At 34.7% G+C, this 23,732-nt stretch overlaps 1 protein-coding gene across 3 annotated transcripts in view; it reads left to right on the top strand.

Moving 5' to 3' along the window:
• Chm (CHM Rab escort protein) overlaps nucleotides 1-22,329 on the top strand; it is a 167,026-nt gene extending 144,697 nt beyond the window's left edge. For all 3 annotated transcript variants that reach the window (XM_027433011.2, XM_027433010.2, XM_035449785.1), the window contains 3 exons: nucleotides 9,714-9,812; nucleotides 15,267-15,427; nucleotides 19,319-22,329. In XM_027433011.2, coding sequence (XP_027288812.1) covers nucleotides 9,714-9,812; nucleotides 15,267-15,427; nucleotides 19,319-19,510 — 452 coding nt within the window. In that variant the 3' untranslated portion in view covers nucleotides 19,511-22,329. The remainder of the gene's footprint in view (nucleotides 1-9,713; nucleotides 9,813-15,266; nucleotides 15,428-19,318) is intronic.
• The last annotated feature ends 1,403 nt before the right edge of the window (nucleotides 22,330-23,732 follow it).

Here is a 23,732-nt window from a genome sequence, read left to right on the forward strand (position 1 = left end):
TAAGCCTCATTCACAGACATTCAGGAGCAATTTGTAACTCAGATATTAAAGGTCTTTAATGGCATATTTTCCTATTGTTACCTTATTTAAGTGTCATTGATGACACATGTGGTTTCAAATTGTTCTGTTCTTCATCTGTCTTCTAAAATAAAATTTGTCTGATTTATCACAGAAGGCTTTCACAAGTCCATTCCTGTTATCTTTCTTTTCATTTTTTTTCTGTCTCAAGTCAGAAAAAAATGAACAAATATGCCATGTTTTTGTTTTGTGTGTCCAACCTCGCTTCCACCATATGTATTCTCATTTGCAGCTCCCTGATGATAAGCATATTGCTTCATTCAGAATGTTACACCATCATTCTCTTCCAAAGTACTTCTCTATCTCTTTTGAGGATTTTTCCTCTCCAAAAGCTTTCAATAAAGCAAATTGTTGACACAATAGAACATGTTCTTAAAATTTGCGTAATTATCTCCTCAGTCTAATTCAGAAATCCAATCATTTCTCTCGTCAAGCAGCTTGGAAATGATAAATAGGACTATGTGATGTGTTAAGATCCCACATTTAGATTCTCTCTTCTGAATTTCCCATATTTGTGTTAATTTTGGTGAACTGTGAATGAAGTGCAGGTTGCTTGTGAATATCAACAGTTAAAGCAACATTCAAAAATAATTCTACATTTGCAAATTTTATGTGTTTTGGGGCACTTAACTATAAATGCTTGTTTAAGTGACTTGTTTTCCCTGTGCACAGTTATTTAAGATTAATAGAAAAAATTACTAGCTGATCAAATTGTATATATAATATAATATAATATAATATAATGTAATATAATATAATATAATATAATATAATATAATCAACTTGCCAGGTTGTGCTTACCCTAAAAACAGGCTATAGTGATGGAATCCTAGGTGAAACTCATCATTCTTTCTATTGAAGGAATCACTTGACAAATGTTGGCAAGCACTGTAACTAATGCAGTTAGACCTGAGTAAATCAAATGTCATCCAATTATATTCCACTGAGGCTGACTGTATCCATTCCTCAGAGGAAACAAAATGAAATTTATAGAAAGTAAATTATGAAACTTTGGTGACTTAAGGTGAGGTTATTAAAGGAATACATTTAAAAATTTTCAGACATTACCCAAGAGCAAATTAACTTGTTTGTAAGTTGTACTTTATACATGATTGTTACTTTTGTCATGAAGATGGGCAAAGACATAAGGATTGAAAGATCCTGAAATGTTAAAAATTGTTCAAGTTAGTTTGTTCTTATAACATATACTTCATACAATTTACAGCTTTCAGAAAGAAGCTGAGAACTGTTTACTAAAGATATCTTTTTGTACTTTCATGGTAGTCTTTACTCTTAAAAATTTTTGACAACCAATAATTATATATGTTAATAATAAAATGTAATTTTATGATCTATACACATTGTCAAATAGTGCAGCTGAAATGATAAAAGATGTCCATCACTGCACCAATGCGTCCCCCCCCCCCGTCCCCCGGTGAGAACATTGACAGAAATCACACACTTTGATCCTTGTGTCTTTTTCCTCACTTTCTCCCTTAGTGTTTTCATGCTGAAGGAGATGGGAATGCCAATTATCTTGGTTTCATCATTGCACATTACACACGTTTTATTGAATTTTTGTACGATTCCATATAAACATGTAAAATTAAAGTAACTTTTATTAAACAAGCCTGTAGCAGACTTGTCTCCTAAGGAAACTAGACATCCTGTCCCTCAAAATAAAAATGATTTTCAGTACTCTAGAGAGGATTCCCATATGAAGTAGTTGACCACTGCTGAGAAATGTAATTTGTGGCTACACACTCTTCAGTGTCTTGTCGTTTATTCAGCACACTCTACTATGCAGTGGTCTCCTTGAGTACTTGCTTTTAGAATCAAAACTTTGTTTTTTTACCAATCTTTAATTACCTTTTTAACACACATCTCACATTGACTTGCTATGCTGTGTTGTAACTTACAAATATCAGGATCATTATTTATTATAATCCAATGTAATTGAGCTTTGCCCTTGAAGGCTACTAGGGTGTTGAGGTCTATCTGCTCCTATGCGAACTGGCCCTGTTTCATTCTTTTGTCACTTCTTGTGTCTACATTTCATATATCTTCCTTCTTTCCCCTTGTCAAACTGCTTTCCTGTGCCTGGCAGGATGCTCTTTCTGGCAGCACAGTGTACTTTGAGAAAAACAAAACAAAAACCTAACATTTAGAAGTCAAAGCTCTCTCAAAACAGAGCCAGAAATAATGTCACAAAATTTGTCTTGGAACACTGATTTGTGTCCCAAGATATCTTATTTGCCAGCTTTCATCTGCAGAGTGTCAGAAAGCAAGATAAGTAAGTTTGCCTATAATACCTGTAATATTAGCACAAATAAGTCCTTAGTGAGGGGTTGGGTAGTAAATGTTGTAACATCTTGGTTACTTAAAGAAATTAGGACAGTAAAGCAGGTACACTTCCTGGTTTTTGACTATGTGCAAAATAGTCCCTTTGGATTAATGTGATATTATTATGCTTGGATTGAAAACGGAGATCGGTACTTCTTAAGCTGTTCATTCCATCTAGCAATACAGTCCTTTTCTTGGCAGCCCTGGATTAGCTAAATGGTTGCATCATTTGTTACGGTTTTAAAAATCTTTACATTAACTCAAATTCATCTTCCCTTGCTTAATTTGGTTTTATGCTACTGGGATTGTTAAGAATTTGACATTATTGTGTTTTGTAAAGCTAAACGAGTATTATATCCTAAATGAAGATTTTCTTTCTAACATCATTTATGAATGAGCAAACTTCATCTCTGCAACCTTTCCATTTGACATTCAAGTTCATGTTTTTTTATACTTGTTATTCATATGCTATGCAGTTTGAAATCTTTTTCCATACATAATAATCAGGCAGTAACAGCTGTTTTATTCTGGGATTTTATGTTGCAGGAAGTTATTTATTTGTGATGATTATAGATTTGTGGATATCACATGTAATAATGAATAATCTAAAGTTTTATACAGGATCTTGTTTATATACTCCTTTCTGCTTTTACAACCCTACTAGAAAAATGTTACATACCTTTCATAAAATGAGCTTAGATAGTTTAAAACAATTTTCAGTATCTTCTTCCCTCTTTAGTTGCTGCTTGCAAATGTGGTATTTCAAATTATTTTTAATAGTGTTGTTATGAAGAACAGATTTCATTTTACAAGTAAGCTGATTTTTTTTCCTCTTGATCTCAGGTTAACATTCTGTAGCAGTATTTTTTTAACCTTAAATTTTACCATGAAAATGCAAGTTGAGTCAAGTTTTTCAAGGTTGGCTTATGAAACCGCATTGTGTGACATATGTCAAACTCATTTCCTCATTTGGCACTATAAAGAAAATATTTTTTCTGACCCTCTCACTTTAATGGACACAATCATGTATTTTTATTTGTGCTATATTGCATAAATTACAGTTGGCTTTTTATGAATATGTGAAAGATAATTTATGAGCCATATTAATGCCTATACATTACATTTTCTTTCGTGACACAACACACTTTGTGACTGGCTTGTCTTGTAAGATTCCTTCACAACTTTGGAGCAGATATGGGTGTTTGTATATAGTGTATAACTTCAGTGTATTCTGACTTCAGAACATTGAGGAATGGACGTCTTACTCTTTTCAACAACTATTTCCTTACTCTTATTTTATATTCACGTTTTAATGCTGTCCATTTTTGCTTTAAAGTTTTGTTATCACTAAAAAGGTATGGTTTTAAATAGAGAGTTGGCTTCATACAACTGTAGCAGTGTTAGTGCAAATGACCTATTAATACCACCCCATCTGATTAATCATGAGGACAGCGAGTCCTGAGAGAAAAGCTGCCTTAGAATTATAGATGCAGAAAGCAGAAGAAACATGGAAACAAAAACAGGACCATATAATCATGCTATACTATCTCACCCAGCTATCATATATTAGACTTGTTATTCCTATATGTACTCCTGTATGTGTTTCTGTGTATTTATGAGTGGAAATCTATGTTCCTAAATACTCTCTTCTGGGAGTTATCAGTGTTCTAAAACAAGTTTTGTGAGCAGTTACTTCTGACTTTGTGCTTAGAGGATTTTCACTTTTAAATGTTAGGTTTCTGTACTGTATTTCAATGATAATGGTTGTGGTTAGTAACTGGCTTTGCATGGGTTATCATTAAATTAAATGTTACTTTGAAATATGATTTCTTAATGCCAATACAAGTATGTATGTATTGATATCACAGGAGTGGTAGTCAAGAATATATTGAGTTATCTTTTTAGCCCAGTAGGCCTTGAAGCAGTTGCTGAATGAAATAAAGGGAATGCAGTTTGTATTTTTACAGTTAGGATTTGCATTTTATTTTAGTCACTTATAGTATCACATAATGCCTGTGGGAAATATTGCAGCTGGTGTTGCGTATTCCATAATGTTAGCAACAGTTGTCAATAGGTGTTATTTAAATAGAATACTTTTAAGAAAATATTTACCCTCCCTGATCTAATTTGTAGACTTTTTCACATTTATTGAGTGACATAATTCCATGAAGAAAAAATAAACTTGTGGAATGTAAGTACATGTTTTATAGCAAATAGGGGAAAAATGACAATATGTTGTACAGGTTTGGTCTTGAATTTGTATTATACTATTAAGGCAGTCACATATTTTTGATCATGTATCTTTTGAACACAGCTATGTTGACAGCCACAGTTTTTTATAAGAAGTCTCAAGTAAATGCAAATACTATTATTTCTAGCATTATAAATATTTATTCACAGTAGCAAAACCATAACATCCCCTGTAAATGTATTCAGTGGAATCTAATTAATAGTCATAGTAATAAGAAGAAAGCATATGGAATATAACTTTAGAAAATCTCACAGGGCTATAACTTTTTAACTATTAAATCTTTCTTTTGGATTGAATAGTTAATACAATTTTAATACAAAAATAATCCAAATACAAATTTTATACTATATAAGATCATTGTATTGACTAGGTGATTAATTTTATCAAGATTAATCCAAATGCCATTAATATACGATGATTTTGAGACATAAACAAAAGTCAGTTTGATTGAAATGTATCACTTGGTGCAGTGGAAGAAGGTGGGATTGAATATCTCTGTAGTGAGGTCCATGTACTTACCATAAATTATGAAAAGTGGTACTGTGTTATCATGTGCACTACTGAGCTTAATGACTACCCGGGTTTTCTGCAGATGTTCCACAGGTGCATAACGTGATTCCAATCAAGCACAGAGTCCCAGTGTTTTCTTTTAATAATTTTGAGAAATCTGCTTCGCTTTACCATCCATCCGTTTTCTCAATTAGAAAGCCATGTTATTGTATGAGTGCACAGACGAATATGTTAAATTCATTTAAGAATTTTATAAAGGCATCTTAGAACTTGGTGACCAATTCTTAAGATCTCTTGGTGCCTTCTGTGCTTCTGTCCCAGTCTATCAATTTCCAGCATTTCACATAATAAATCAGTCGGACTTTGCTCATCCTCACATGTATATATGCTGGTGCATTGGTTTGTACACATGTCTCTGCTCGTGACAAGGAAATTTCACTAGGAACAAATGTTTATGTAACACTAAGAAAAGTTTTATTTGAGAAATAGACAAAAGTAATTTTTATTTATATTAAAAGCAATCTTATTTTACATACCAATCCTAGTTCCCTCTCCCTCCTGTCCTCTTATTGCCCCCACAATTCCCCCATCCACTCCTCAGGGAGGGTAAGGCCTTCCATGAGGGATCATCAAAGTCTATCACATCCTTTGGGGCAGGACCCCGTGTATCTAGGCTGAGAGAGTATCCCTCCATAGGGAATGGGCTCCCAAAGCCCATTTTTACAGTAGGGTTAAAATACTGGTTCTACTGCCAGAGGCCCCATAGACTGTCCAGGCCCTCCAACTGACACCCACATGCAGGGGTCTGGTTTGGTCTTATGCAGTTTCCCCACCTGTTAGACTGGAGTCCATGAGCTCCCACTTGTTCAGGTCTGCTGTTTCTGTGAGTTTCCCCAGCGTGGTCCTGACACCTTTGCTCATTACTCCTCCCTCTCTACAACTGGATTCCAGGAGTTCAGCTCAGTGCTTAGTTGTGAATCTCTGCTTCTGCTTCCATCAGCTACTGGACGAAGTCTCTATGATGACATCAAAGGTAGACATCAATCTCATTAAAGGGGAAGGGCATTTAAGGTAGCCTCTCCACTATTGCTTAGATTCTTAGTTGGGGTCATCCTTGCGGATTCCTGGGAATGTCCCTAGTGCCTGGTTTTTGTTAAGCCCATAATGATTCCCTCTATCAAGGTATCTCTTTCCTTGCTCTCTTCTTTCCCCAACTCGACTTCCTGATCCCTCATGTTTTCCTCCTCCTCCTCCCCTCTCTTTTCCCCTCCTCTTTTCTACCCCCGTCCCCTCTCCCCATGCTCCCAATTTACTTATCCCTTTCCCCTTCTCAGGGGGTCCATGTAAGTATTCATTAGGGTCCTCTTTGTTTCCTAGCTTCTATGGGGTTGTGGATTATAGGCTGGTTATCCTTTGCTTTATGTCTGATATCCACTAACGAGTGAGTACATACCTTGCTTGTCTTTCTGTGTCTGGGTTACCTTACTCAGGATGGTTTCTTTTAGTTCCATCCATTTGCCATCAAATTTAAAGATGTCATTATCTTTTACTGCTGATTAGTACTCCATTGTGTAAATGTACCACTTTTTTTTTTATCCATTCTTCAGTTGAGAGCCATCTAGGTTGCTTCCAAGTTCTGGCTATTACAAATAATGCTGCTGTGAACATAGTTGAACAGATGTCCTTGTGGTATGAGTGTGCATCTTTTGGGTATATGCCTAAGAGTAGAATTGCTGGGTTCTGAGAAACCGCCTTACTGATTTCCAAAGTGATTATACAAGATTGCACTCCCACCAGCAATGGAGGAGTGTTCCCATTTCTCCACATCCTCTCCAGCATAAGCAGTCATTGGTAGTTTTGATTTCAGCCATTCTGACAGGTGTAAGATGGTATCTCAGAGTTGTTTTGATTCGTATTTCCCTGATGGCTAAGGATGTGGAACAATTACTTAAATGCCTTTTGGCCATTTGAGATTCCTCTGTTGATAATTCTCTATTTAGATCTGTGCCCCACTTTTTAATTGGATTATTTCGTGTTTGGTGGCTAGCTTCTTGAGATCCTTGTATATTTTGAAAATTAGCCCTCTGTCAGATATGGGGTCGGTGAAGATCTTTTTCCATTCAACAGGCTGCTATTTTGTCTTGTTGACTGTGTCCTTTGCCTTACAGAAGCTTCTCAGTTTCAGGAGGTCCCATCTATTAATTGTAAATCTCAGTGTCTGTGCTGTTGGTGATATGTTCAGGAAGTGGTCTCTGTAATTTTTAAAGTTTGTCCCTTGAAAGGATTCATGTGGTATAAAGATTGATAGTTCAGTTTCAAAAATGATCCTAATTTAGAATAACACTAAAAATCTCTAATACAAAGAACACCAAATGTTGTAGGAGAAACTTATAATTAATAAATTAACTTGTAATATGACTTTGTTTGGCACCCCAGGATGGCTACAAAATTTGACTTTTGTTCACATGCTTAAAAGTTCCCCAGGGTTTGAGAGAAGATTCTTTGAGTGAGATGCTAGTGTAAATATAAGAACTTAAATTTGGATCCCCAGCACATGTGTGAAAACACCATACTTCTGCAGTCTCAGTGCTAAGAGGCAGAGACAGATGGAACCCTGGGGATTACTGGCAAGCCATTCCAGCTAAAACCAAGAGCTGTAAAAGACACTTTCTTAGAAAATAAGGTCCTATTGAGGAAAGCATCGCAGTGGTAACCTCTGGCCTCAACACATCCTCACAGGAGAGCTCACCTCCCCTTACACACTTTCTATCACGCACACATACACACAGTTCACCATTTCTTTCATCTAGAGTTTGTATCATTTGAATATGAAGTTGATTTTTTATTATGTATTATACAAAGGAGCAGATTTCTTTATAACATTTGCATATATTCATGTAATGTGCTCTATATTTACACACACCTGGTACTCTTCTTCATTCCCTTTCCTAAGTACTCCCACTTTGTATTCATGCCCTTTTCCCTGAAATTCCACATATATAAAAGAGATGCTTGTCTTTTGGGTGTGACTTATTTTGTTTGGCACAATAATATCAAAGTCCATCCATTTTCCTGTAGATCACATGACTTGGTTCTTTTTTGTGGCTGGTTAAAACCCCAGTGTGCAATTATGCTACATTTTTGGTATCTATGGGATGAATTTAATTTAAAATTTAATTTAATTTTAATGATGAGTCCTATTTTGATTTGTGCTTTCATGATAAAATTTGAAATATCTTTCCAGGGTGTTTCAAAATTCTACTATTATAAAATAAATTCTTAGAGGAGAACTGGACATGCCTTTTTAGTGGTATATTTGGGGAAGAATTTATTGGTACTCTCCTGTATTATAATGTTTTGCTTTTATTTTATTCCACTTTACACATGTCTATCTTTCAGTACATAAGACTTTCCTGTTGCAGAATATTTGTTTAACTATGCAAAGATATGTTACATTTGTTTAATTATGTAAAGACATGTTGCTGCATAAACTTCCCGCCAAGGCACCTGATTGATCTAATAGAAAGCTGAACTTCCAATAGCAAGGGAAGAGATACAGCTGAAACTTCCAGGCAGGGAGAATAAGGAGGAGGAGGAATTTAGGCTGGGGGAGGGGAAGGAGAAAAATAAAGGAGACCACAGGGAGATGGGACAGACAGACAGACATGGTAGAAGCAGAATGAAAGGTAAAAAGCCCAAGGTAAAACCTAGATGAATAGAACATGTTAAGTTAAAATTGCTGTTGGAACATGCCTAAGCTAAGGCCAACCATTCATAATTAATAAGTTTCCATGTCTTTATTTGGGAGCTGATTGGTAGCCCAAAGAAAGTTCCAGCTACAATTTCTCTTTGTACATATGCATTCAGAAGTTCTATCAGACTACACCATTTTACTTTTGTAAAGGGTCCTTGTACATGATATTATGTTCTCTAATCTAAACATTTTCCAACTCTAGGCAATGTAAATTTGTACATGCAAAGATAAGTAGTTTAGAATTCCTGGAAATATATAGAGACTGTTTTGACTCCCATTTTACGGACTTTGGCGTAGTTTATGAGTCAATCTAAGCCAGCATTGTTCCCTAAAAAGGTTTTATGAAATCTCTGTAATGTGTAGATGATTTGTTGCTAACTTATCAGCCAAGTGCGTATAATGGGTTCTTCTTTGGGCTAATAAATGTTCTTTGACCCCTCCCACCACTCTGGTGTGTGTGTGTACATTTGCATGCATACACAAATGACTTTGTAACCGTCACTACTTTATGTTTTACAAAATTTTCTTTAGCTGCTACTTACCTTTGGGTATTAGTGTAAATTTTCTTTTAACTATCATTCATACACATTTAATTTTTTATGTGACATGATTCATTTGTTTTACCTGTAACGTCATTACTGGGTTGTAAATTCACTTCACAGAGGAACTATGATTTGCTTAGTCACTACTCCCCATGATACTAACTTAGTGTTTTGAATATGAATAAAACAGGTATGATGAGCAGGAAGTCAGGATGTTTTTGTTTTTGTTTTTCAGATTTGGTGCATTTGACTTGCATGTCTTCTAAAACAGCAAGAGAAGATTTAGAACAAGTAGTACAGAAATTGTTTACTCCATATACAGAAATGGAAGCAGGTAAGAAAAGAGGTGGTGGAAAATTAGTGGAACATGATATTCCTCTTAGATATCTCGTGAACTGAAGTGAACCTGAATTAAAGTTCAGTATTGAGCAATAATTCCTACATACTTATTTACTAAGGATCTTGAACACAGTCATTATATAAATAAGAGAAGAAATGTTCAGTCTTTATTGTTAAAGGAAAATAATCACACAAATAGACAAAACCCCCACAGTTAATAAAGTATACATTCATATACATATATACTCACATGTCCAGGACAAAGAAAGTACTGTTGGAAAATTTCTTACTTTGGCACGTTTTCATAACTATATGTGCTTTGCAGGATTTTCATGAAAAAACATGTATTCCTTGTTTAAATTTTGCTCATAAATGTTTATTTAACTTTCAGAAGACTAAAATTAATTAGCAATTATGTAACTCTTATTAAATAATTACCTTTAAATGCTACTTCTATGCCAAATACTTAACTCTACAAATTATAGCTGTTTCTGACTCATAGTTAAAGAATACTTTTCTACTTTGAATTTTCAAAATCATTCCCCCATAATAGGGTGCAACTAATAGCTGTGAGTGGAACAAATATTGCATATGTAGTATGTAGGTGAACAAAATTGTAGCGTTACAGATCTTCATGTATGTAAAGTAAAGATAATTTTCATTAAAGCATTTTCGTGTTCACTTGGTTCCTTTTCCTTTCTTCCATTCCTACATTGCCGTTGTCTTCAATTGATACATTCATTCAGGTAGCCAATCATTTGTTTTTATTCCTAATGGTTCTATTTATTTTTAGCTCTTTTGTGTTATTAATGCAGTGGTGATACTGAGTGAGATATAAACATTTACATATAAGACAAAGTGTTCCATTTATAACTGCTAATATAATTTCTTTGTGAAATCCCCAGTTGAATCAATTCTTTCAATCTAAAAAAATTTCATTTGAGTTTAATTTTAGTTTGTTTATGTATATTTTTATTTGAATGTTTTGTAAAAATGTTTGAGTTACTGTTAAAAATTTGTTTTCAAAGTTATAATATATACAACCATATCCCTCAACCTAATGTAGAGTCATAGTTGTATCTTCAGCTTTAATTGCATCTATATTTTGCTCATAACCATGAATAGCATTTTCGTATCTGAAAATTTTCATAGTGTCTCTGTTATGATTTCAGTTTATGACTGTGCCAAATAGTATACTAACCATATCATTATTTCTCACTTTCTAAATGCATTTAATTTTCTGGTTTAAAAAATCAAGCTGGCAGAAATTACATGTTCACTAACTAGCATCCAGTAGCCATTTTAGATTTTTGAGATTAATCTTAATGGTTAAAACGATCCCAGTTTGAAATGATGTATTGTTTGGGACCTAAGTGAAATTCTTTAGCAAGAACTATGCCAGAGAGGTCCTCAGGTGCACCGAGGCACTGCAAAGCTAGTTTTCACTGACACATAGGCCTTTTTATCATCAGGATGAGGTAGTGGTCATATTTTAATTAAAATGTCAGAACAAATACTGTTGGAGTTATTGAAAATGAATCACCAGATAAAGTGAGCACTGGGCCATGGCAGGTCAAAGAGGCAAAGTCACCTGCAGAAGAGAACTCAATTCATTTTCCTGCCTAAATGAGGGAGAAGCAACTTTAGGAGCAATGTCAACTTTTAATACATTAAAAACCATTCTTCACTTGCAAAAGCTTATATTTTTACCGGCTTTTATTATGTTTTGGATATTTGACCATCGTCTGAAGCTTTGTGGTTTAGAGCTTTGTAAATATTTTTGCTGAAACATGTAGCAACAGAATAATATTATGGGTTTTTGTTTTTTTGATCTTTTAATTTTGTTTTTACATTTTAGTTATACATTCTGTATGGTATTGTGCGTCATAAACCTTTATGAAAATTGGCCTCCTCACCTTCCAAGGAAGTTCATTTCATGAAAAGGATGATGTTCTCTTTAAACACTATAAGACTGATTAACAGTATATGTGAGGAATTGCAGTAAGGTTTTGAAGACAATGCCTATCTTTCTTACCTTTCTGGTTCATGGGTAGCAGCCAGAGCTCTTCAGACTGCTCTTCAAAGAAATAATTGTACTCTTACCCACCCACCAGGCTCCTTTAAGCACATCAGATTTCTCTAAATCCTTGTCTACTTTTTAGTCTAAAGAAATAGCAGATGATTTATGTATAATAAGTGTCATTCTGTAGGTTAAAAACTAAGGTCATTGCTTACAATTCATTTTGTTATTTGGAGTCTAGAATATCCTTGTAAACTGAGTGCTATGTGAGCCTCACTGCAGAACTTTTGCTGATTTCTTATTTTACCCAGAAATACAAGATTTTTCCATACGAGGTAAAGCAAGAATTCTGTTAATACCGTATTTTTAAATGTCTAGAATGTAGCATTATCACAGTGTCATCTTCTTTCTTACATTCCCCCCCTCCATTCTACCTGGTTAGTGGAGTTGCCTCATTCCATTGTAGTCATTTCTATCTCTGAGAGCAATGCTTTCTGAAAACAAGTTCCCTTCATAAATGAATTTTGAATTTTGTGCCTGGGAAGGATATTAAATACTTGCCATACCAGGAAATCAACTTCAGTATCTTAATTTCTTGGTTTTTTTTTATTTCACTTTTATGTTCCAGGGTTTAAGCAGCTTAACTAAATTCAGTTTAACTGAATTAGTTTACTTGTTCTCTATACATGGCTTGCACATATGGACACTTCTTGCTTTTATTTGGTTTGCCTTCACTACTTTTCTTTTACCTGCTTTATTCAGTACATATACTTGTTTAATTAACAGAAAACCTTATTCCTTGTCCTCTATTACTTCCTTAGTCTAGCACATCTAGAATGTAGCATTATCACAGTGTCATCTTCTTGATTGAAATAAGCTATTGTTTAGCAGCTTTAATAGTTTTGACAATCATTTGCTTCAGAGTGCATATTATTTTTCTACCTCTCTCTCTGCCTCCAGCTGACCTCTGAGAAAGATGAAGCAATTATATGTCTCTTTGAAGGTTCTAAGGTCAAAGCTTGATGGCTCCCTTGTATCCAGACCATTGATCTTCAGACTATGTCAATTTTCACTTTCAACATAGTTTCTTGTCAAAGCCTTAACCTTTGTGAAATCTCTTTCCTAAAATCTGTTGAACTATTCATTTCCCCTGTCGTGTATTGAATGAAATCTCTCTTCTGAGGCAGAGAACATTTATGAACTAAAAGATAGGCTCACCTGATATATACCTAGTCAGGACCTGGGCCCTACTAAAAACCTTAGCTCACTTCCTTGCTATAGTGTTTGATGCCATCACACTCAGGTGGCATTTACCTGCAATATTTGATGCATGACTCATAGGTGGTGTTTTTTTGCCAGAGTTTAGTGAAGCTAAACACACCAGTCAATTTATAAAATCACATGACTTTAACTAAAATATCAGTTTCTTATATTCTTTTGTTACTAAGTAGTTTTTGCTAATATTTCCCTGCGTGAATTAGTGGTACCTCAAACCCAAATCTCAGCATCTGTAAGAGATGCTTGGTGCTAGAGAGAGGAATCAGTGGTTAAGAGTGTCTGCTTTTCCTAAGAACCTGGCTTCAATTTCTAGAGCCCACATGGTAGCTTACAACTGTCTGTAATGCTAGTTCCTGGGAGATTTTTCTGCCCTTATCTAGCTTCTGCATGTACATGGTGCATGGATATATGTACAGGCAAGGCACCTACCTACCTGCATAAAATAAATAAGTATGAAAGATTAAAGACTCCTTGGAAATTACTTCTTTCACTCACTTCCTTATCTTTTCACACTAAGAATTATGAATTGTTCAGGACAAACTAGAAACATGGTATGTTTGCTCTTTCTACAGTGGAGATATTTAGAGATATTTAGAATTAAATAAAATTTATTTATCCTCAGCCTTAGGACATTTTTATTAATTGAATGACATATTTAGCTGAAAATTGCTCTACATTGTTTACTAATTTGATAAAAAAACAGTAATTGGATAATTATACATTTAGCATTTTCCTTATGATTCACACTGTGTCTCACAGAGTTGGACTGTTTTCCTAAACATTCCTTATTATCATTATGCAGAATTTGACCTTTTGGCAGAGTTGGGCTAGAGAAAACTATACTCAATACATGTATTAACAGCAATATTTTCTGTCTTCAACCAAAGAAACTTTAACTATAGCATTTTAAAAGAAGAGCGGCAGAAGAATGATCATTGCTATATTAAGACATAGGCTATAGGAATTGAGGTGAACAAGCCTGGACCTTTCTATAAACACATTTGGTTTTGATTATTGAGAATACTACTAAAATCAATTTATAAATTATTTAGTGAATGTCTTTTGTGCGCTAGTCCCCTGCGTTAGGAGAAAATTTTAAAACAGGAATCAGAACTGAGCTTATTCCGTCTGTCTGTCCCCAGATCCTATGTCATTGCCTAACATGCATAATGGATGCCTGCTTTTCAGTGAGAGAACTTGTACTCGAAATGACATTCAACCTATTGGCCTTTTGTTTTTGCTAATTGTTTTTTGTTTGTTGGTTCCCATTAGTCCTATAATCCAGTAACATAAAGCATTAGAGTAAGAGTTAGAATATATCATTTTAAACTCTGTGTGTGTTATTTTCAGTGGTATTTTCAGAGATATTTTTCATATGCCATAAAATTTTCACATTTCAGGTGAAACACCAAGTTTTAACATGTACATTCACAAAATTGTCTAAGCATCTCTAGAAACAACTATAAAACATTTCTGTTTCTACCCTCTGACAAAGAAACTCGATATCCATAAATAGCCACCTGACCTTTGTCCCCAACTCCCCCTCCCTGATTTCTAAGTACCCATTAATTCCAACCTCTATTTGGTTTTCTTTTGTTTTTCCTAAGTAATGTCATTTTATATAGTTGTCATCTCCTATGTATATACTATTAAGTAACTATATAACATTAAGTTGTTTTTCTATGTGAAATTTAATTCATGGTATCTTTTCACTTAGGGCAGATAATTTAAGGGTGGGTATGATTGTAAGAACTTTAACATTTTGTTGCATTTATCTATTTGTTTGAGTGTGCACACAACAATGTACATTTGGTCAAAGGACAATTCAGGAGTTGTTTATCTCCTTCCTTCATGAGTGTCCCAGTGATTTCACACTAGCCTTCAGCCCTGATAACCAGTGTCTTAACCTGCTGAACCATTTTGCCAACCTTCAAATAATTTCTAAAATCTAACTTCCCCTGGATGGAAAAACTTTCATTGTTTGAAATGTTATATACTTCCCTTAGAGTTTGTGTTTTCACATTCAATAATTGCTTGTATATAAAAATACCCTAGATGCTATAATGTCTAGTCATGGTTTTATTTGTATTTGGCTATATAATATAGTAAATTATGGTTTTCAGTGTGATAAAAATTTCTTTCTACTACTAGAAAATGAGCATGTTGAAAAGCCAAGGATTCTATGGGCACTCTACTTCAATATGAGAGATTCTTCAGATATCAGCAGAGATTGTTACAATGATTTACCATCCAACGTTTATGTGTGCTCTGGCCCAGACTCTGGTCTAGGAAATGACAATGCAGTCAAGCAGGTAAGCAACTGTTGTTTCTCAGTTTTGTTTTAAGAAATTTATATACTGGGATAAGTGAGGGTTTTTTATCATCCTTGGAGAACGGAAAAGAAGATAGTAAAACATCTCTCTCATTTAATACTGATTGGCTTTTTTGGTACATATTTTGAAAAAAAATAAATGTTATTCTCCAACAGCCTGAGCCATTTCCAGGAGGGTAGAAATGGTAATGTGTGTAAGACAATTTTACAATGTTCTAATGCATTTCATAATCTTGGAAAAGAATGAATAATGTCATTTTATATAATTAACATGATACCATTAATGTTTTGACTCAAGCCAGTGCCCCCCCAAACTGCTGTTATAGTTGCCAAGAAGTGTATTAAATCTAAGTGGGCTGGTCTGGGTAGAGCTGTGTAGAAGTACACGCTTCTTCTAGGTGCCAAAGGTCCACTCTGATTCCATTAAACAGAAAGTTCTTAGAGTATATTAAAAAAAAACAGATTTACCTTGATCGGAAGAAAAGAAGAGAATTATGCCCTGAGACAAATGTGAAAACTTTTTTCAGACACTTTTGGCATATCCATCTTTGAATCAACAAGTAGATAATTTAATATTGTTTTGATTTTTTTATTAGTAAATTTTGTTTTTCATAATTTCATGTATGTACATTGTGTATTCTAAATACTTTTCATCTATACAAACTACCAATCTCTTTTCCCTATTTACCAATTTTGGTTTTGTTTAATGACCTCACATAGTTTAATAAAGGCCAAGTATGTGACTCTAAGTTTGAAACTCACCTTGAGGGCCTGGACTAGTGAGTATGCAACTGATACTCTGCCTCCCCACTCCTAGAATCCGTTGGTTATCAATAAATCAGCAGTAAGCTGTAGATCACCTTGAGTCCCATCTCTTTCCATACCTGACAGTTCTGAGGGCCCAGTGAACACAGCTGCTGTGAGCCCATGGTTTCCATAGCAATATCTATCTTACTTACAAGATGGCATTTCACATCTTCTTTCTACCCCTTGTCTGCAGTTCCCTGAGCTTTAAGGAGTCGGGTGTTTGTTTTTTTTTTGGGGGGGGTGACTATGAGACCCCCCAGAAGACATAGATTCAATTATAGAATCTCACCAGTAGCAGTGATGTTTTAGTACTAAGTGGTCTTTGAATCTTTAAAATACCTTTTAGTGCAGCAGTAATGTTATGAACAGTGATCCAGCCTTTTACCATAATTTTATATTTTATCTTTGGAGTCTAATATTGGTCATGAAAAATTCTGCTAGGCCCTGAATGATGTCAAATGAACAGGGAATTACAACCCAAAGCTCAAGATTTGCATTCATGGCTTAAGCTAATATTTTTACTTTAGTGACCCAATTTTTTTGAAAGAAGAGTTTTCAAAAAGCCTTTAGCCAATTAACATAGGTTGCTATTTTTCCTAAGTAAACAGAACATTTTGTAAACCAAAAATAGGAGGATTTTAAAATAAGCATTTACAATACAGGTGCTTTTGTGTGCATACTAGAAGAGTACAGCTAAGGGACATTTTTTTCACGTAGTAATTTGCTTCACAAAAAGATAACTTTCATAGGTTATATAAAATATAATGAAGAAAACAGCATTAATGTTTGTTTGAATACTCATTAACATGTTACACCTTATATCCACTTGAGGAAAAATATGCCTTCTTTAAGATGCACTGATGACATACACACTGATAATACTACTTGATCTGGCTTTAGAAGCCACAAGTTCAAATATGTGTAGTGACAATGGAAACCTTGTGTGGTGGGACATGATAGATGTGGAGCATGTCCCTTTCAAATCAAAGACAAACAGTACAGATGGCGAGAATAGCATCTTGACGTGCACATGATGTGAACATCATGTTTAAGAAAGTGTAAATAACCACCTCTTGGTGAAGCAAAATGTATGAGAGCTGGAAGTTCAAAGAACTGATAGACAGTAAGACCAGAGAAGGTAGGCTGGAAGATTTTATAATGTAATAGTTAGGACTGTCTATTTTATCTTATCAGTAAAACAGAGTAGTTTTAATCTAGAAAGTGGCATAAAGAGAATTTTCTTTTCAATAAACACCATGAGAGTGGCATAGAGATGGATTATGGTAAGAGGCAGGGTCCTTGAGGCAAGACCACTACTCAGGTTTAGAAACTGTGTGTTTGACAGATGGTGCATACTGGAACTTTGTCAGTGGGGAAAAAACAGAGTTTAAGAAACAGAAACAGAAAATGACATTCCCGTGATTTGGCAACTGTTTGTATGAGGAAGTAAAGGGGAGGGAGAACTTTTACAGACAGAATAGAAATACAGGACAAAAGGCCATCAGGGAGAAGTAAGGTATGAGGTAGAAGAGGCCTTAATTTTGGTCTTCAAGCCTCTACAGTAAGAGCCACGATTCTCTAGCAAAGACATGTGGTGAATTCCCAGGGTGAAGAACAAAGTAAGCATTTCTGATATTTAAGATATTCATAGTAGACAGTACAGAGTTAACTGTGATCACTATGCAACACGGTAGATCCACAGCAGTTAGTCATCTTGTCATTAAAAGTTTAGATAGCTATCTCCTTATTGCTCTTGCTTTATACTTCCTGACCATTGTTTCTATGATTTACATATATGTTACCCATATATGTAAAATCATACAGTATTAATCTTTCTGTGCCTAGCTTTACCATTTAGTGCCCTTCGGGTAATATTTTCATGGATGAGAGGATTGATTTTGTTTTTTTTTTTTTGAAATTTTATAAGAGACCAGATGGCTTAAGTGTTCTAATTGCAAACATCCAAAATGGTAGCCATGAATGTTTTTATTTTTAATTAGCATTAAAAGTATTTGGTATCATTGTGGCATTTTTAAACAAAACTTGATTTTTGTCACGTTTAGTTTGAGTCAGGTTGCTTAATGACCTTTCCAAATCCAAGTGAAGACATGTTTTAGTTCATTTGATTTTGGTGACTATTATACTATGTATGCCAAGATGTTACTGTATACAAATGCATTCAACTAAATGTTTATATTTTTAAAGTAAACACGTAGTAAATGTTCTGTTTTCAAATATGTGTACATTTGAAGCATACCTAAAATTCAAATTGCTTTTAAATCCATATTAAATGCAAGAAAATGATTCTGTGGGTAAAGGTGTTACCATGAAAGCCTAACAACCTGAGCTCAAATCTCAGAACCCAAGGTTAGAAGGAGAGAACAAATTCCGTAAAGTTCTCTTCTGGCCTCCAAATGTGTGCTGTGGCACATGTACACACACACATTATACACATATGCAATTAAAAAATAAATAATTCAAGTCAACTTTGAAGTTTAAAAGTTTTGTTATTACCTTTCCACCAAACTCATCTAGCAAAGGTATCCAGAGGGTAAGTATTTAGGTTGTACAGCCTGTGTAATCTTCATTGCAGTTTTTCAGCTCTGCCATTAAAGAGCAAAAGCAGACATAGATATTAGGTAAAACAATGAGAATTGTGTTCCAGTAAACCTTAAAAAAACAAGAGGTGGTCTGGATTGGATCTTTGGGCCATAGATGGTCAAGTTTTGGCCAAATAGATGACCTTGCATGTGTATTACAATGAAGAGAGAAGCAGTATAGGAAACTAGTGTGTTTGTTAACACCTAAAAATGACTCTTCCTCACCACTTGTCTAGAGTAGAAGCTTCCTAGCATGACACAAAACTTTAACAATGAAGTGGACTATGGCCTCTTGCCATATTTACTGTTTATTTTTAGCATCATGTTTGTTTTTTTTTTATTCTCTTACCTTGTGCTTGATTACGAAGTTTTTAAAGATGTGATTTTTTTTAGGTAGTACCACAAATGTGCATACATTTTAAGCTGATGTCCAAAAACTAATTTGTCCTTTCATCTTTGGCTAGGCGGAAACACTTTTCCAGCAAATCTGCCCAAATGAAGACTTCTGTCCAGCCCCACCAAATCCTGAAGATATTGTTCTTGATGGAGACAGCTCACAACAAGAAGCATCAGAATCCAGTGTCGTAGCAGAGGCCAACTCAGAGACTCCCAAGGAAAGTACAGACCTGGGAAACCCAGAGGAGCCCTCTGAGTAGTGGATATGCAGACTTAATATCCTAACCTGGAAATTCCTCTTGGCCTCATAGTTTTGATGAAAGGGATATATGAACTCTTATAGTAAGCAACAGCCTTAGAGTAGGCAAAATGACAAGAAGAAACAATTTCCCAGAAATCTAAAGGGGAATTTTCCTCAAAAAGGACATTTAGGAACATAAAACTCTTAAAAAGCACATTGACTTGCTTGTTTAAAAGACAACAAACCTGTAAGATTAGCAGATGAAAACTATAAATGGACTAATTCCTGGGAATGTATATGGCGTTCACTTAAATTTGTTTGCCACTGGGATCTTTTTGGTTGAAAGTCACATCTGGAGATTTTGAATTATATTTTCATTCTGAGTGTGCTATAACAGATAAAAGCATATGTAAATACAGTAAAGCTAAACTATCATAATCTGGCCAGGAGCCAGTATTTGTGGTAAAAGTTATTTTTCTTTTCCAGGTTAAGAACTGAAGATGTTAATACGAAGGTGTTCAGATGTTTTGTTACTCATGATTTGTTAGTAATTAGTGATTTGGTGTAATGTTATACACACTGGCTAAAGTTCAAAGATGAAGAAATGTAAGAATGGTAGCAAACATTTGGACAAGATCAGTGGTCCTTCATGATCCTAAGTCAGAGTAACTGAAGCACTAACTCCTTGGTCACAGAACTAATTTGATATTAGGTAAATTGTTTTAAATTGTCTTCACTTTCTCCAGATCCAAAGTGGAATACTATGCCTACTGTATCAGAGTGGTTATAAAGATAAATGCCGCACCATCCTTAGAATGGTTCTTCTGGAAAGATACTGTTTTGGAACTTTCCCATTGATGGAACTGTGGATAAATATCAAACCAACCTCATGATCACTGTTATATTTATTGCGTTCAAAATTTTACAATGCAGATCTGTTTCCTAAATTCATTAGTAACAAGTGTAATGGTGGTTTTTAAAGACTTAGAAATACTTCATAAATTCATATTCCTCTTCTGGCAACTAAACTTGAAACCATCGCGAACTGAACAGAGTATAATATGACAGTTAATAAACTATAATACACACTTTACATGAAAATATGAGGGCTACACATTGGCAGCAAACCTATTTGCTACGCCTGCATTTAAATTTCTCCAAGCTCTGTTGGTCTACTTTCTTTGAGCAATAGTCTGGACCTATAACTGCCTGTAAATAAATAAACAATAAATAAACCCAGTGCTTCCTGCCAGGGAGTCATGGCTCCAATGAAAAGCACAGAGTTCTCCCTGTGCAGCTGGTTCCTGGCCTGGCCAGGTTTCAAAGGAAGCTCCCAGCACAGATTCTTGAGAAATGGAAAAATCCAAGGAATGTTGCTCTTGCTGACCCCTACAGATTGAATTGAATTGAGATAAAAGGATAAACATCCTAGACTCCCAGGCTGCTCTTCTCAGGCTGCCTGCACCTCCCACTGTACAGCCCTCTCCTCCTCTGTAGTACCCCTTCACTTTTGTAAGGTCACACAAATCAGGGACAGAATCACATTATAACCTACTTTGTCACAAAGCTTCAGCTCTTAAGTCAGCTGTTGTTTCCTGAAGCCCAACCAGGGCATGAACCAAATGAATGCCAAGTACACACCTGTACTGTACCAGGTATTGGTCCTGCCTCTCCATGCCAGCAATAAGGAAGTTTCTCTTACATGAGAATAGTAATTTGAATACAATCACAATTAGGTTGCACCAATAAAAATGTTATACTTTGTTATAATCTAGAGTTAAGGCCTGCTAAATGCAGCATGCACATTAATCTAAGGAGATAGGCTTAGAATAACTAGAAACCTTTGGATACTGCAGCTATGTAAATTGTAGAGCAACAGCAGCTATTTTATGCTTTCATGGCCTAGCTCATACTGTATCTTTTTTCATTCCTTTGATGTCATAAAAAGAATCGATCTTCCAGGTCATTTACTAAATATATTGTTGAAACGCTTAAAGCTCCTATGATTAATAATTGTTAAAATACAACAGTACTGTTGTTAAAAATTGTAGGCAGTTCTGCCTAATTCCTATTGCCTCAGAATGCAATAGTAAACAATTATAAGAGCTTTTTCTTATATTCTTAATTACTGCAAGTAAATATTTGTTTTTTTTTTACTGTTTTAAGTTCAAAACAATACCAACAACAAACATTAAGATAGTGTTGTAAAAACCTTAAGTCTAAAATCATATGAATAAAATTGCTGTTTTACATAATGGAAATATTTCAATAATTTGAAATTTGAAAGTTGCTGTTATCAAAGAATTTTTACTTGTATGCTCAAAATATTTAAATATGCATGCCTGTTTCTTAGTAACCAAAAATCATATCATTAATTTAAGTGATTGATATAAGATCCAGTAACTAATCCTAGGTTGCTTTTGTATATCTTTTCTAGTTGGTGTGCCTGCCCAAGAAATCATAAATAATAGATGTCACTTTATATTTTTCTATAGTAAAATGGCTACAGTCATGGGTAACTTCTAGAATAGTGGACATTTCTAAAAGAATAACTGCAATTATAAAGTTGATTGTTGACAATTATTAATTTCTGGCGAGATTGTTTCTAGATTTTTCTGTCCTAAATTTTGTTTTCTAGTTCCTAAATGGTAGCAGTCATTTATAGGAATTAAAACCATTTTCTTGCCAATTACTTATGTGCTGTTATTGGTATTTGTCTTTTGCTCAGTAAACTTTCTTATATTTATTTTAAAAAGCATGAATATATAATAATTTGCACACTGTATAACAGGGAATTTTCATAGGAAATAAAGACTATTCATTGCCTTTCCACTGTAATGGCCTATTTTTTTGTATTTGAATTTTGTGTAGAGGGCTAGAGATGCAGCTGAATGGTGTAGAGTTTGCTTAGCAGTATACCTACTAGAATTTTAAGTGTAGATAATCTGTCATCTAGCACTTCCACTCATCATAGGTTTCCTTAGCTTATAGTCAGTTCTGTATATGTTTGATCATAGCTTAATACATATTCTTTAATAAGAGAATGACTTAAATTGATTAGTATAAAATACTTATTCCAAACAGCACTTTTAAAAATATATAAATGATGGGTGGTGATGACACATGCCTTTAATCCCAGCACTCAGGAGACAGAGCAGGTGGATCTCTGTGAGTTTGAGGCCAACCTGGTCTATAAATAGAGTTCTAGGACAGCCAGGGTTACACAGAAATGGTGTCTTGAAAAACACATATCAATAACTGAAAAGATTGTCTTTGATCTGGGATAGTTTTCTGCTCTTATACTGTTATTAAGTAGTTGTCAGCTGTGTGATTTGTGTAATTTTCAGGCATCTACCTGCCCACCGTGGTAAATTTGTATGGCAGACTGTCAAACTTTTAATGGCTTTGGTTTACTTGGCAAAATGTTCAAGATACCAATATTAATGTCACTATCAAGCAAAAGCACATGGTAGTTTATCCTGAGATCAGGGTTCTGTAGGATGTGAGGCATAAGCTGGGACAGCACATTGATCACCTACAACCTGCTTTCAAAGCTTAGAGGATCAGGCTCCAAAGTGGTTTTTTGTTTTGTTTTGTTTTGTTTTTTCTTTCAGGTTTGGTGATTAAATCGGAAAATGCTTTTCTCTTAGGTATTTGGGACTCTAACAGCTTATTTGCAGTAGGAAAATAATTACTTTTGTTCTTTGTATGCAGAAATAATTCATTAAGCTATGGTTTTTCTTGAATGAAATAATTAAGGAATACTGATTCTTTCTGTCAATTCCAAATAGTTCATGAAGCTCAGAATGTATTCAAAAGCTAACCAAAACTCTTGCAAAACTGGCAATTTATCTGTAAAATTATTAATAAATCAAGTCTTTGAAACCTAAAGTTGATTGAATTTTTTTAATCAAGCACCTTGGAGCTCATAGAGTATTAACACTCTTAAAAAGTGCTTTGATATGTTTGAATTCTCTTTAATGATAGCGGTTTAAAATACCAAGCAGTTAAGCACTTGACTTTCCAAGTCACATTTTTAAAATTAATTTTTATTTAAATTAAAAACAACCTTATTTTTCATACCAATCCCAGTTCCCTCTCTCCCTTGTCCTTTCACTCCCCCATCATCCCCCCACCCACCCCTCAAGGAGTGATGAGCAAAGAGGTCAAGACCATGTTGGGGAAACCCACAGAAAGAGTTAACCAAAGCAATTGGGAGCTCATGAACTCCAGACTGACAG

This window comes from Cricetulus griseus, chromosome X, assembly GCF_003668045.3.
Source record: "Cricetulus griseus strain 17A/GY chromosome X, alternate assembly CriGri-PICRH-1.0, whole genome shotgun sequence".
Taxonomy (NCBI): domain Eukaryota; kingdom Metazoa; phylum Chordata; class Mammalia; order Rodentia; family Cricetidae; genus Cricetulus; species Cricetulus griseus.